Raw genomic sequence first — 16,327 nt, 5'->3', positions numbered from 1 at the left:
TCCCCAGCCTGTATGTGTGCTGTGGATTCCTTCTCCCAAGGTGCAGCACCCTGCATTTGTCTACATTGAATCTCATCCTATTCTCGTCTGCCCACTTTTGTAGTCTGTCTAAATCTAGTTGCAGCCTCTCTCTCCCTTCATGTGTGTCCACCTCGCCCCACATCTTAGTGTCATCAGCAAACTTGGACAGCGTGCTTTTCACCCCCTCGTCCAAGTCACTGATGAAGATGTTAAACAGTGTGGGCCCAAGGACCGAGGCCTGAGGTACCCCACTGCTCACATCTTGCCAGGTTGAGTACAACCCGTCCACCACTACTACGCCCCATCAGCCATTTTTTTACCCATCCAACTGTGTAGGCATCAATGCCACAGTCGCTTAATTTATTGATGAGGATGGGGTGAGAGACAGTGTCAAAGGCCTTCTTAAAGTCTAGAAAGACTACGTCCATGGTGACACCATCATCCAAGGATTTAGTTACTTGGTCATAAAAGGCCAGATGACCACGAATGCTCATATAGCCAGGCCAAGGGTTCCACGATGACCCCTGCCAGCTCCCTCAACACCCTTGGGTGGAGGGCATCTGGACCTGCAGATTTAAAAATGTCTAGCCCTTCCAGAAGATCCCCAACTACATCTGCACTGACTGAAGGCCTGACAGAGCTATCCCCAAGATTGTCCCTACTTCTGGTAGGTGGGATATCCTGGTCCCTGTTCAAGAAAACAGAGGCAAAGAAACTGTTAAAAATATCAGCTTTCCAATAATAATTAATTGTATATTTAAATAGCTACATCTGAGAAGCAGCCTTTGTGTGTAGATCTTTTAAAGTATCTAAGAATAACTATCGTTTCTTTTTATTATTAATAATAATAATATCTGGTGTTTTTACTCTGCCTAACTAGAGGAGGCCAATCCTGTTTCTGCTTCAGTAGGTGGTGCTGTTCCCCAAGTCTTTGCTGAAGTTACACTGTGCTTCAGAAAGGTATAGTGCTGATTGGGGTCCTTCTTTCAAATGTGGCAAAAAAGCTGAAGAAGTAATCTTTCGGGAGGGACTCTACAGTCCATGGTAAACTGTAACACCAGTGTTCTCTGAAGCAGATCATTCAGGAACCTAACTCCAGCGATGTGATGAAAACAGTAGAAAGGGGGCTACTGTGATAAGTACTCCGAGACCCTGTGAGATCTTTAAAGTGTAAAAGCCTGACCTCTTTCTTCTCTGTTTAATCAAAATAGACACTTCTCCTTCAGTTTCTCATAGCATAAGGTTTATGTACCCTAAAACTCCCTTTCAGAGTATCCCCAGGTACTTACACTCAAATGTGAAAAAGACAGTAGAGAGGAAAAAAACCCAACTGCATTATCTTATGCTTTTTTGCCCTTATTGCCTCTTCCCAGATGGCATGTTTTCTTCATTCAACTATTCTGTCTAACATTCCACGTTAAACGTTTCATTACTCCGTCCAATTTGTCTGTAAAGAATTGTGTATGCATGTGGAGCAACAGAAATAGCTCTTGCTAATGAGAGTACAGCAGTTGATGGTGCATTGGTCATATAATAAAGCTGTAATGCAAGTATTCATGTAATCTCCTGTACAATGGCTGGAACAATGGGAAACCACATATGAGTGAGACTTCTAGCTACTATCGCAATATAAGCAAGTAGCAATCAATGGGCTTCTGCAATAAGGTTTGCTGAATTGATACAAATTTGGGACTGTTCTGCAAATTGAGGATCTATTATGGTATTGTTCTGACTCTTAAGTTGACCCTGAACATTAAATGACCTCATATTTTCAGTTTCCATTTTTAGGAAAAACAGTTGTTCCCTGGCTATAAGCCAGTAACTACAGATGAAGGCACTGAATTGCTATTGTTCTTACAAAATCCTATTGGAGAATCACATAACCAATGAACTGACCCAACGGGCTAAATGCATTAAAAATACCAAAATGCAACCTGCATTGCACAAAAATTCTGACCTTGTATTTTATGGTCTACACACCAGGGGAGACCAACCTGCAGTACATGCCACAAGTGGCACAGGCAGTTTCTATGTGGCATATGGCAGATCAGGCAGGGAGGATGGGGAAGGAAGCAGATTGCAGAGGAAGGGGATTGGAGTGGTATTCAGGGAAGGCAGAGACTTAGTTTGCAGCATATCTGCCACAAAGTTTGATCATCCCTGATCTACACAAATTCTGCAAGTACAAAAAAAGTCAAGACTGGAGGGGGGCCAATTATAGGTCAACACCATGTCAAAGTCGAGTACAATTGTTATGGGGGAAGGGGTTGGTCAGGGAAAGGGAGAAGGAGATACAATACAGTACTGAAAACTGGAAGGCCATTTCAGCCAGATCCTAGAAGCAGTCTCTGTAGTTGGGTGCAATTAGTTAAACTATGCTAAACTGCTAACAATCTTAATTCATTTCTTTTAAGCTTGTGCAACATTTATGTAACAGGAGACTCAGGTGTGGCAACTGGGTGTACTCCCTGCTCTGACTCTTTGCCCTACTTACAGAAATGCTGTAGTAGCTGAACAGGAATAAGGATGGGCTGTGAGAAATTAGTGATAAGAAAATATAAACAAACAAAGGAAATGAAGACAGTTTGCCTGTAAATGTTTTCTTTATGGCTTTAAAAGGCAGAGAACTTTGAGTCCTGGAGATGAACAGAACAGGAGTTAATGCAGTGACATTCTTTCAATTTGGAAAACTTTGTTCAGTATGAACACAAGCTAAAGGAACCCCAGGGCAAATTCTGCTTCTCATTTGCCCACACAAGAAGATTTTCCTTGGCATTTGATACAGAGCTACAACCAGCCATCACTGCAACTGGTCTCCAAGTAAGGTATTTTGTTAAGTTTTAGGGGGGGGGTTTCATTAAAGAACAGTTATTTTATGGTCTCATCCACCTCCTTGTTATGCATGGTGTTGTACTGGGTGGGGCAAGGAGAAACCAGCCTTTTAAAATTCCTACTTAATACCCTTATGGACTATCCTGTGTGTTAAATAGTGAATTTAGCAGTCAGTCCTCTGCTGCTTCTCACTAACTGCTCTCCTCACTGCTGAGGCTACTGAGATATGAGTTAGTTTACAGGAACAAGGGAATCCTAGAGTGGCAAGGGAGATTACAAACATGTCTTTTCTGTCTTTAATGCATATGAATGTGATGTGCTTGGGCACAGGGGAATGAGTATTTGCAGTAGAAACAGCCAGGGAATATATTTCCAAATGGTTTTAATACAATGATAGGGTTCAGAGGGGACAGAGCAACACAGTGCTGAACTCTGTAGACAGAACCCTAAAGCTAGGGACAGGCATTCAAAAAGCCTGAGCCTGAACAGATTTAATTTTTGCAGGTTAGTCTAACCTGGCTAGGCTAATTCACTTTGTAATTGTACAGACATGCCAGACATGCAGGCACATGCCTGCAGTGGCTCAGGCTAGAAGCCAGGGGGTGCTAGAGCAGCCCTCCATTCCCTGTGGCAAAGCCCCAGCACGATTAGGGAGGAGTTTCCCCCTGCCCCCCTACTCCTTGATATGAGTATTTATCAGCTCTGTTATCAGCATTTATCACCCCATCAGAAAACAAACAGCCTTTCTCATTAGTTCAAGCTCTTCTTAAACAAAGATGGAAGAGAGGGACATTACCAGCTGAGCTGTTGATTAGCTCCAAAGAGCCCTAAACCCACACTGCTGTCCGCTACAGCATGGACTGTAGCCAGCATGTGATCTGTTAGCTAATGCTGAGGTGTCTGTGTAAGGCAGAAAGGATGGGGGATCCCTGCTTAGTAGGGAGTGACAAGGGGAGTGGGGGAGCAGGAGGAAGCCAGGCAGACGCTGCTGTGCCTGCAAGTTTCTGCCAGAGCTCCAGCCAGGGAGCAGAGGAGAGGGGACAGCCCTGCTGTGGAACAGAAAGCTTCACCTAGCCCAGAGAACATGCAGAGATGCTGGGGGAGTCTGTTTTATCTTAAATCAGCAAGGGGTCTGGGACAGATATTGCATAAACTGGTTTGAGCCAAATCAGTTAAGTCTGATATTACATTCAACCACGTTTATCTCAAATCGGTTTCAGCCACTTGCAAACTGGTTTATGTGCACTGAACATCTGTTACAGGTTTACACTAGTTTATGTGTAATGTCTGTCCCTAGCCTGAGAAAATAAGATGACTGGTATGCACGCACACACACAGTTCAGTCTCAACTTGAAAATGCAAAGCCTGCTCCTGACAAACTCAGTACTCTGGAAGCATGATTCTGTAACACAGCCATTCAAGAGCAATATAAATAGTTCCATCATGCTTCCTGCTTACCAAGCCAGGACACAACAAAGGACAAGAGAGTGCAGTTCTTCACAATCCAAGGAAGAGATGACCACTACCCGTCTACCTCCCCCTTAGCTCTAGAGAATCAGCCACATGTGCCATTAAGTCACCTCCCCCATGGCAAGATCATTGCAAGAGCTGAGGCTAAATAAGGTACCAACAGAAAGAAATTTAAATCCTCACCAACACCAGGCAAAGCAGAGCAAAATGCTGAAATACATATTCCCGTGTGTGCAGTTTGCTATGCTCATTGACAGGGCAACATATGGAGTCAGGAATCTTCTGTTCTGCCCCCTGTGTATAATTTGTGCCCTATCTGTCAAATGAATCTTCTTTATAAAATGCAGTGACACCTACACAGGGAAAGCAGTTATGAATTCTTTTTATTTTGATCCCATGTCCAGGATCCTACATGGGGCTTGGTGTTGGCAAAAAAAGTCCTGACCTGAAGTGCTTATAGTCTAATAACCGACACCACAAATAGATATAACAAAGGGGAAGAAACAATAGATATAAACCAGGGAAGAGGATTGGGTGGCAGATGGGCTGGCTGGGGCATGCCAGCTCCAGCCACTCACCCCAGCCCCGCACAGGCTACTAAAGTGCAGGGCTAGGTATCAGGCAGCCCCTGCACTTCAGTACCCTCATGCCCCAGCCAACCTATCACTATCTACATATGTATTTCAGCACATGAAGTTACTCTGCTGTAGGAGACAAAACTATCCTACAGTGGAGTAAATTTACTGCTCCCTAATACCTGCACTTGTGTAGGCAGTGATGCTTTCCTTCTGAGCTAATTAGTGCTCTTTAATGCAGAGCTGACATGTAGATGCACCCTTTGCAAGTTAGGCTGCTTCTCTCCATGCCTACCACAGAATCCTCACCATCCCCACAGAGGTTGTGGAGGAGATGAAAGGAGCTGAAACATGTGAAAGGATGATTAGGGATGCATGAGGGAGCTGAATGAAGGGCTGCACCTCTTGAGTTGCTACAGTTTATCCTGGAGGCATGCAACTCCGCAGCATTTGCAATACCATAACATGTACATTGTTGTCTTTAGGGAACTGTGGTGCTTAACTTAAGGTACTCTTACGTGGTCTTCTAAAGTTACCAAATTTCCTTGATGCTTCTTTTTTCTTAAAAATAAGATAAAAATCACATACCAACAAGTATTTGCTATCAAACGATTCTCAGCTTTGCCTTCTGTTTCCAGATAAATTATGAAGCTGTCCATTCTTGGTGCAACAGGTCAGTCTGGTCAGTATCTGGTCTTGCAGGCACTTGAGGAAGGCCATGAAGTGACAGCACTTGTTCGGAACATCACTAATCTGACTATTCAACATAAAAATCTGAAGGTATTTCATATAGAATATTATGTCTGATACTATTCTTCTTGAACTAAGATTTTCAAATGCGTCTAGTGATTTAGGGTGTCTCAATTTTAGGATACCAAACGACCTCTTACAAGAGTCAGTTTTCAGATGGTGTGTGCTTAGCACCTTCTGAAAATTGGGGCTCCTTTAAGCTGTTTCAGTTTGAGCAACCAGAAATGGAAGTGGTAAGATTCACTGGTATCATTTTAAGGATTTTGGCCTAAATATTTAATATACCAAATATACACTTTATCTTCTAGTCTTACATTGTCAATAAATCCAAAAGTCTTTCCATTAAATCCCAGGGTCTTTGGATCAGTTTCTACATAGCAATTCAGGTTGGCTAACTGACTGTACAAAAAATATCAGCCTGCCCACATATGACCTATAGGCTATGTGGCCTAGCTGCAACCCTTAGCAGCCAGTCTGAACACCTGTAGATTTCTTCCCTATCAGAAGCTCCAATCATATTTTCTCAGCCAACATCTCTACAGCTCCATGAGCACTAACCAGTGTTACATTTAACAAAATAACTTGGAAAAGTTGTAGATATGGTTTTATGAATGTAATATATTTTGATGACTTCAAAGATTTAAATTAACTTGTGTGTAGGAGCTGAATGGGGAGATGTGATAAAGGCCATGTACTCATGGTGTGACAACAGCCCCAGTTCCCATTGATATTGGGGAGGTTGACAGCAGTCAGAGACTCTCAAGGGAATATCACAGGGCTGGGTTGAATGTCTTAAAAGAGAGCCTTACCAGATCTCTCTATTGCTTTCTTTTTTTGTAATCTGAAAGAGTCCTGGGCAAACAATGGAGTGAAAATATTTTAAGGTCCCCCCTAGAGCCTGAGCTAGACAAAACTTTCTGAAGTCTACTGAAGGAATTAAATATTTTTAGTGGGTCTACTGCCCTCCAAGGAAAATGAATGTTGAGCCTGGTGAATTCACTTCTCAGTGTTTCAAGCAGTAATTGACTAAAGTTGTCTCTTGAGAAACACCTGTCAGAGTAGGAATGAAGTTCTGTTCACTTTTTAAATGTATCCAATCTCTCTCTACAGTAAACCAGCCCAGAAATATCATAGCACTTTCTGAAATGAAAATACTATAGACTACAGATGTGTTTAATCTAATTTCCGTCTCACATACTACTACAAAATAATTTACCTATGTGAAACAGAACTGTCTGACCCCATTAGGTGGCAGACAAGATTATTTCTAAAGCACACCTCCAAGGTATAGTAAATACTCTTCTTTTCAAGGCAAGCCAGAAGCTGTAGCACAAAGGGGCAAGCTCTAGGTCCCTTGTTCTGAAATAAAAGCACATCTTAACTTCTAAACAGAAGAAGTAATCGCTAGTTCTTGGCTAAAGTGTATTTATCTCTCCAGTCTCCGATGCCCATCCCCAGACCACGCATACCACCTAACAGGTTTAGCATAACAAAAATACAGAAAAAGCACTTACCAAACACAGGTATCAATGACTCCATCACTACTACAGTGAGAATTAAGGCCTAAAATATAGAAGAGCAATACTACTTCATCCTACTACCCACGCACAAGATGGATTATCAGTTCTGTCAAGCTTTAGAAGACTTCCTGTTTTCTGAGACCAGATGCAAGAAGCACACATTATTCCCTACCTCTCCAAGTTTCTATTCAACTTGTGTTGAGTCATATGCCCAGGTGGAGACAATTATGCTAATAACAGCCATGAGGTTTCATCCATCTGATAATGTTTGAAAAAGCAGGGGCCTCACTTTTAAGCAGAAAATGGATGATAATAGCTCTATCAACCACTGGCTTTCATCAACAATAATCACATTTTCAGCCTTAAAATGAAATATGGTATTATGTTAATGCTAAATTGCAAAAGGAGAAGTGGGAGTCCTGGAGATATTATCACTTTATTACACATCCCATAAGCAGTTAAAAATAATCAATCTACTGAGGTTTTGCCTTCTTCCTGTTTGCCAAGTCTCACCTTCAAAAACATAACTCTCCATGAGAGAGTGCATTTAGAGTACTACTACTTCAGTGTTCCTGGTTCATTCTTATTTGGAAACAGAGTGATAAAAGGGCCCATCTACACGTCACCCTACGGCAACGTAGCAATGCGCTATGTGACTGTATGGCATGCTACGGTGATGTAGTGATGTTGTGGGTCTACACATGATTGCTAGCTATGTCACTGTAGTGGCACACTCCCCAGTTATAATGCAGTTCTATGGCAATGCAGAGGCGAAATCTAACCGTACACTGCATGCACAGTGCAGTAACCACTCATGCTGCGCTGTGCTTTAGAACTTCCAAAAGGAAGTACTAAAGCACGGCAACATGTAGACATGCCCAAAGAGGAGAAAAAAATGCTGGTGGTGAGACAAGTGTTGCAAAGATTCCAACATTATTAAATTCTTTTAGGTGGTGGAAACAAACATCTTTTCGGCAGAACAGTTGTCAGAACATTTGCAAGGCCAAGATGCTGTAATTTCCTGCTTAGGCTTCCCTTACAAGATCTTCTCAGCCATTTCAGGATATGCTGATTCTATGAGAGCTATTGTGGCTGCCATGAGGCAATCTGATGTGAGCCGTATAATAGCCATGATATCATGGTACACTTCCCGTGAGTACAGTTACCACCTGATTATTCAAGTGAATACTTGTCAATGTTGATTTCAGAGTCAGAGCCATAAAAATGATGGGAGGGGGACCCTCTGTCCATTATATAAATGGAATTACGGTGTTTTTAACTCCCTTGAGCCTTGAACTGAGAACTAAGAGTCTCTCTATGAAAGGAAAGAATCAGCAGTTTTATTCTTAAATCTTAAGCAAGGGCAAAATTCTTAAAAGTACCTAAGTGATTAAACCTGCTCCACTGAAAGCTAATGGGCTTTAAACACCTTTGAAAAAATCTTTTCCCCTACCCATTTCTGAGCAAAACCTATTAAAACTCCCCATCTCTTGCAGTTGATCTGGGTCTTGCATAAAGCATGGAAGTAGCCATCTCTGCTGCTAGTCTCTAGTAGCCATCTCTGCTGCTATTTTTCTCCAATACATAGACTAATCTACATCAACTTCTTAAAAGAAAGTGAGATGGGGATGCATTAGAGCAATGAGGATCAATGTATTTGTGACATCTATCACCACATAGGACTGCTATCACCATAAACTTGCACTGATGAGCATATAATAATGTAATGTTGCATTGAAAGTAATGCCTCCAACTTTCTGGTTCAAATTTTTGTAAATGCACCAACCCCCCTCCCTCCGCATCATCATATGGTCATGTGACCCTTCAATCAGGTTTTCAATTAACAATTTCCAGAATTCATTGTGTGTGTGTGCTATAAATCACCTCACTAAGGTAACTTCCCCTTCCTCCACTTGGGGAAATAAAGGGATCTGTTTGTTTTCCTGTCCCTTATGAGCACCTCCTTATATTGATTATCTTTCTGGCCAAGGACCTACTTTGGAGACTTCCCTTTAAATTAACCAGCAGGTTCAGTGACTAGCTGGTTACCATGAAACATTTCTATTTCTCTTAATGGCTGCGCCAATATGAGGCAGAAAAAGCATCAGGCAAGAATGATAAATAAAACATAGTAAGTGCAAAGAAAACACTAAGAAGAGCAAGTGAGAGAAAGAAAAGATAAAAAGAAACAAAATTCACAGAAAACTATAACCTTCAAGAGAGAAAATAATCAGAAGGAAGTAAGGGTGACTGCAGGATCAAAACCCCTGCCACAGAGGCAAAAACTGGGTTAGGAAGACACAGTGGCAATTAACAGGTTCAATGATAAAATCCTTAATTGCAAGTAAATTGAAAAAAAAAAGTAGGCAGGTAGGTTTTAGGTCAGGTCAGTTTTTATTAACTACCAGATGCCCTAATTAAACAGAGGGTTGATTAAAGGATATTTTATTTTAAATACATTATTTAAATCCTGATTTTGTGCTGTTTGTAAGTAAAATCATATTGTGTCAGTTTCTGAGTTAAAAGCAAAGCCCAACAAGCAGTGGCAGACATGTAGTATGGGGTCAGACACCAGACTAAAATTCTTTTGTTAGCAGAGAAGCATAATGTATACTTGGATTCAATAGCCATGCCTGTCCTGCTTGTTACTAACCTGTCTCTTCTCTCACAGCTGAATCAGGCCAGAATGCTCCAGCTCTAGTGTGTTTTTTCCTCCTGCCACTCATTAGAAGTGTGCTTACTAACATGTACCAGATGGAGAACTATTTAGAGAAGGAATGTGCTGACCCCAACTGGACTGTAGTGAGGCCACCAGGGCTAAAAAACATCCCAGCCACAGGTAAAAGAATAATAGTAGCAGCATGTATAAAACAAGGCTTTGCTAAGAGTGTAAATGGTAATGTAGATGGGTGATGGCTGATCAAATAGTTACATGTTGGGCCTTTTTTATAGGTGCTAGCAGGCCCTGCAACAAATACCAAGTCTCACTGACTCCTTTTTAGGTTCAGGCTACACAAAATTTTGCCGGATCAATCAGTAGGCTTGAAGAAGACTGGAAGAGAGATGTGGAAAATTGCACAGCCCCTGTCTAGCAGGTTTTTAATCGTTCAAATTGCTAAACTTTTTTTAAACTAGAGTTTAAAAAAGAACCCCTCTGAAACGCAACTTTTTCAATATACAGGTCTAATCTATATGCTAACTACATCACTTAGCCAACATTTCCAGTGGGTAATAGATTGAGATTTATTAACTAGGGGACTAGTCAAATGTCTGTTAAAGTTGGTAGAAAAAATCCTATAGACTTCAGTGGACACAGAACAAGTAGAAACCCAATGAGCTGAAGGAACACTCTCAAAGCATAGACAGGCTCAGAATAAATTCCCTGTCACTTGCTCAGTGCCCAAAGTTAATGCATCAAATGAAAAACAAGCTGTCCTTCTCTGCTGTCTTTAGTTATCCATTCCAGTGTGAAGGAGGTGCTCACCTCAGTTTCAGTGTTCCATCTTCAACTGATGGGGCAGTAAGAATAGGTAGTACATTATGGGTTTGTAAAAACAAGTGACATTAGTAGGGTTTGGAGAAGCTACCCCTAGGTTTCCCTTCAAGTAAGGTAGCACCTATACTTTGCTTTGCATTTTGAGGACTGAAAATCTCAAAGCAAGATTGGTTTATAACAATGTGTCCCTGATTTAACTTAAACTACTAAGTTTCCTATAGCTTCCCCTACGGTCATTGACTAATGCAGGTCTGCATCTTGATGCAATTTAAGTTTACAAAAAGATTAACAAACCTGAGAAAGTTTTTTAGTAATTCTGAGTCAGGTTTTTGGCATGCCCCAAAAGAAATCATTTTTGCCAAAGAAGTTTTGGACTGCTGTGCAGTAAATCACATTCAGAATTGCAAAGACCACATAATTGACATAATTCTGTGTATAATCACATCAATTTCCATATATGTCACAATTACAGGGCAGGGTATCTATATAGTCAAATATGTGTACAGGAGTTTAAATGGTCTTTTATGTAGTCCTGTGTAGTTAGCAAAATAACTTGATTCTGGGCAAACACAGACTAGCAATTGCTTCTGCCTTGTTCCACACAACTGGGTTTCCATTCTTGGAAAATAGGATCCTAAAGGGTCTTTCACTGTAATAGCAAACTCTCATCAACTTCAGATCCTATAAAGGACAGACCCAGGATTAGCCACCCGTATGTTTCAACTAAAAGCCATATTTGCTGTGTCCTCTTGCTGCATCAGCATTATTTAGCATGGTTACTGTGTTAAGCATGAATATTCCAGAAATGTTTTTAAACCCCAATTTTGCAACACTAACCCACTTTATGCATGCAAGTAATCATGCTGAAGTCAAGTAGACTCTACCCATGAGCAGTTACAATTATACATACACTTCAGTGGGGCCTGGGCCATGAGTTACTGAGCCCCTCCCAGGAAGAGTCAACCACACTTCTATCCTAGATGAAATCAGTAGGAACTGAAGGTACTCAGCATTTGGTGGAAGAGACTTACTAACTTGCAGGATCAAGCCTCCAGTTCCTCGCAAGAGAGCACTCTTAATGTTAAAAGGTGCCAGTTTTAGGGGTTAATGCTTATAGGAAACCCTCCCCCCAGTAGAATATTAGGGAGCCGGTTAGATATCAATAAACAAAGCCACTTTGAGTTGGAGATAATTGTAAGGGTTTAAAAAGATTAAAATGCTTCTTAATCCAGTAAACTTCCCACCACAGATTCACAGAATTCATTATTTTCCAGTGGTCATTGCAAGTTGAAGATAACGCTGGCATTATTTTACTGGGGCTTCATATTAAGTTTAGTAAACCAACAAAAGCATCTTTGTTGCAAATAGGGAAATATTGCTCAATAGGCCGCTACTTTCTTCCAGCATAGTAAAATTCACAACAAACTTCTCATTAATAAGATCAATGTTAATAATGATTGATTTTGTTTGTTTGACCTTTCTCCACTAATCCTCCATGTTCCATGTCGACTACTGGAGCCTGTCAAATGCTCCTTGACTAAACACCCTAAAAGTGAGTTTTAAGCACACTGAGAAGGGGACAGTTTAAACTGCAAAGAAAAAAGGGACAAGATTAGGCATCTCACTTGGGCTTTTTTTCTTGTATTTTGAAGCAAAGTGTGCCATTCTGAAACTTGATTCATCATCACAAGCAGGTAAAGGACATGTTTCTACGACTGCATGTGTCACAATGCAACTGCTGAATTTGCTTTCACAATTACCACACAGGCATATGTAAGCACAGGAAAACCATGCAAAGATCAAAATGGAAGTATCCAGTAAATCATTTGCATACACAACTGCCTCTGCATTATTCACAAATTATTTCTTAAAGCCCTGACTCCTTTACTAAAAAGTTTGCAGGAGAATCTCAGCTTTCTTTATATAAAGTAAATTTCTAGCCTTGATAATTACAGGGAAGAAATTGAAAATATAGAGCAAGTGAATCCTAAAGTCTCAGAAGAGCAAGAAAAAGAGCGTAAATATTATATCTATTTTTAAATCTCATAATTTTAAGTCAGTCCCATAACTGGCTTCTGACCCATGATTCTTTCTAGTGCTTGGGGTTGGAACCGTTGATGAAAGCATGCAGAAATTATGTACATCTAATTCCAAAGTAAAATAGTAAGTGTACTTTAAATGAGCAAAGCTATTTCCCTGAAACTAAAGATGGAAGAACACAGAGATTTGCAGGGACAGTTCACCATTCTAAGAGATACACATTTCCATGTGTTTTTGTACTCCTAGCCTCTGGTGTTCCTTCTCCTCAGCTAGTTGCTGATAACAACTTAGTATTCCATAGTAAGAATTTGGTAGAAAACTTCTTGGGTTTATCAGAGAGATGATTTTAATCCAGACTCTGCTACTGAAAGAAACATTGATAACTAAGGTAGCAATACATTAAGAAGATGATTTTTTTTAACATGCATTTAAACATGGGTGGATCTGGCATTTTGAAAAGGAGGGTGCAGATGGTGTGGTGCATCACCCCATATAGCACAACATATTTTTCTCTAGGTAAAAATATATTACGTGTTTTACTAATATGTTAGGGGCCTAGGACTATGCTATTCCATTTTAATATAGCAAAAAAGCCCCAAACCCAAATTTATTGGAATGTACTTTAATTGGCTATTATGTATAAAAAACACAACACGCTGAGCAAAAATAGTCAAAAGATGCTGTTTTATTAACCCTGTAGTCATTAAAGATAAACAGGGTTCAAATTACGGGGGAGCTTGAGGGAGGGGGGCTGAACCCCTTCCCCTCCCCCCCTCCCCCCGGAAGAGATGAGCCCCCTATAAGATTTGAAAATCATAACCTGGAGGGGCTCCGATTTTATTAGGGTGTCGTGATGAGCAGCCCAATTGTTTTTGCAGACCCCTCCCCTCCACCCAAGAGTCAAAGTGTAATTTGAACCCTGGAGTTAAATGTACATCTGTTTTTCAGATTCATTTCTACATTTCAGTTAATGTTCACCTTAGTTAATGTTTTTAACTAAAGTTAAAAAAAATAGTTTGTAACGCTGTTAAATAGGGCCTACATTACCAGGAACAATTAACAGACAGCATAATTGCCAAAGAAAAGATAGCTTGATCAGTGGAACATCAAGACCATTAAAAAGGAGAAAAGGCTGTTAACACATGTGGCATGAAGTATTTAAAAGGAATCAGGTAGATTATGATGATCTGTGAAGTCAATTGACTCCTTCACTGCTGCCTGAATAGAAATGTTGCTGCCACTGCTTGGTAGTTGGTTTGAAACTTTAAGTAGATCAGGAATCAAAGAGCAAGGGGGGAGGGGTGACAGTGACTGCACTTCCCCCTGGATCTGTCCCTGAATTTAACCATTTCCCTATGAGGATGCTTCAAGAAACAGAGGACCAGATTTTCAAAAGTATCCAACCTTTGTTGAAAACAATAGAAGTTGTATTTCGAGCAGTTGAAAATCTGGCCTGCTATCTCCCCCACCCTCACCATGGAACAGCAGATACTGTTGGTTTATTCATAGCTATGACTTGCTTGTTCTAAGAGAAATGGTAAGAATTACTAACCTTACACATTATCAATTTAAAATCTTGATACTTTTGATCCAAATTCTGACCTGTGTTATATGACGTCCAAATTAAATCATCTTGATTTACAGTGATGTAGTTGAGGGCAGAACTTGGGTATTCTTAATACAATAAAAATGAGGAAGAAAATAAAAATGTATTGATTTGGATCCTGATTAATGAATCTCTTATGGCATTGACACTTGTTAATAACACCGTTTTTCCTGATGTTCTTTAGGCAACAACAGATAAACAATACTCTCTGAAAAGGTGAATGCCTCATTATTTAGAAATATTTTGGCTTTTGCTTCCCTCTCCTGTAAAACAATAACAAGATGAATTTTAAATATCTGTCAATTTTTCAGGGAGCTTTAATGGGCTTTTTTTGGGAAGCTAAGAAATGATGGGTTGCAGGCAAACAACATTATGTATGCAATGGAGTTGGACAACATTTCTTGGCCTGAGTTTATATAGAAAAATGCAGCTCCTGGTCAACTCAAATTTTATGAATTCATGCCAAATTCAGTTAATAGTTTGGACCAAAAGTGTGCATTGGCAGAAGGAGAAAGGGAATGAAAAATGCCAAAATTGTTTGTTTTACTGTTTTCAAAATGCTGTTTAGAAACATAGTTGTTTAATTTTTAAAAGGATAAAAACAAAACAAAAAAACTGCAGACAAAATGTATACTCTGTTCAACCTAAAGGAATTTTTTTTAAGTTACTTTTTGGTTCACCACCAACTCAAATGGAGTCCCCTGTGGTTCAGGGGTAGAATCCTTTTCTACCACACAGGAGACCTAGGTTTGATTCCCAGAAACATATACAACTATAGCCATAGAGGCACCAAACATCTGGACTCAGTCTGGTCTTTGGATCTGTTTCAGTGCCCTAAAGGGAGGATGGAAGGTCTGGGCAGCCTCCACTTCTCAAAAAATTCCTGCCCAGGCATATGCATCGAAGGTCTGGGTGGCACTCACGCATACACTGTGATCCAGGAGGATTGATGGTTGCCACCAACTGAAACTAAGTTATTAATAGGTCTCTAGTATGGCATCTAGTATGATCTTGGGGTGAAAGTTAACACCTGCTACTCCAAGCATTGGTATTTCATAAATAATGAAAGCTGGTTGTTGTAGAACAGACTGCCAGCCTAGCTTACCTTGATGAGCTGTCTCTTAAATCAGAAGTATTGGCAGGTAAATCAGCATGGAGATGAATTAAGTGGCACTGTCACTCAGCAGCGCTAATTATTATCCTTGCCTGAAGCACCACAAACACAACTATATTGCTGCCAGTTTAAGAGGCAGGATATGTAGAGTAGCACGGTCTAAGGGTATCACTTCTGGGCACAGAAAGTTTATCCAGTAGAGTGGGCCTTAATAAGAAAGAGAGAGAAGAAACGAAAGAAAAGAGCAAGTTAACAGAGCTGTAGAAGACTACATGCAGATGATATGTATCAGCTTCTATCACAAAGCTTGTAAAAGTCCTAAGGAAGATTTTTAGTTAATCTACCAGGGGTTGGCAACCCCTGGCACACGTGCCGAGCATGGCACATGAGGCCATTTTGCTCTGCACGCCACGGCCAGCCCCAGCTCTGGGTAGCTGCTCCCAGCAGGGCTTGCAGCATCCCAGCTGCCTTCTGGCAGCAGGTACCCAGAGCTGGGGCCGGCTGCAGCCGGGAGGCTCCAAACAGCTGTGTTGGGCTCTGGCATCAGCTCTGTACTGGTGCGTGCACCCACGCATCAGAGCAGTCGGTGATGAAGGGGCCTGAGGCAGTGCAGCCCCAGTCTCTCCCCCACTCCCGACACAGTCACTGAGGCTGCGCTGCCCTGATGTCTGGCCCAAGGTGCCCGTGCAGCCGCCGCCAGCATGGAGCTGATGCCAGAGCTGTGGAGCCCGGTGCAGCTGTTTGCAGCCTGCCCACTGCTTGCTGCAAGTGCCCAGAGCCCAGGCTGACTACAAACAGCTGCGCTGGACTCCAGAACCCTACTATCACCTCTGTGCTGGGAGCGGGGGAGAGACCGGGGCTGCGCTGCCTCAGGCCCCTCCTCCACCGCCTGCTTCAATGTGC

General features: G+C 41.3%; 1 protein-coding gene across 3 annotated transcripts in view; it reads left to right on the top strand.

Annotated features, from left to right (window-relative positions):
• Positions 1-960: 960 nt before the first annotated feature.
• LOC106721859 (uncharacterized protein At2g34460, chloroplastic-like) overlaps positions 961-16,327 on the top strand; it is an 18,423-nt gene continuing 3,056 nt past the window's right edge. The window contains exons 1-5 of one of the 3 annotated variants that reach the window (XM_014517147.2): positions 961-981; positions 2,641-2,841; positions 5,537-5,678; positions 8,119-8,320; positions 9,840-10,007. In XM_014517147.2, coding sequence (XP_014372633.1) covers positions 5,544-5,678; positions 8,119-8,320; positions 9,840-10,007 — 505 coding nt within the window. In that variant the 5' untranslated portion in view covers positions 961-981; positions 2,641-2,841; positions 5,537-5,543. Of the gene's footprint in view, positions 982-2,359; positions 2,847-5,536; positions 5,679-8,118; positions 8,321-9,839; positions 10,008-16,327 lie in introns of those variants that run through there. The other 2 variants (XM_014517146.2, XM_014517145.2) reach the window with 2 other exon arrangements.

The sequence above is a fragment of the Alligator sinensis genome, unplaced genomic scaffold (genome assembly GCF_000455745.1).
Source record: "Alligator sinensis unplaced genomic scaffold, ASM45574v1 scaffold125_1, whole genome shotgun sequence".
NCBI classification, from domain to species: domain Eukaryota; kingdom Metazoa; phylum Chordata; order Crocodylia; family Alligatoridae; genus Alligator; species Alligator sinensis.
The sequence above is the reverse complement of the archived record's forward strand: the minus strand, read 5'-3'. Positions and strand labels throughout refer to the sequence as shown.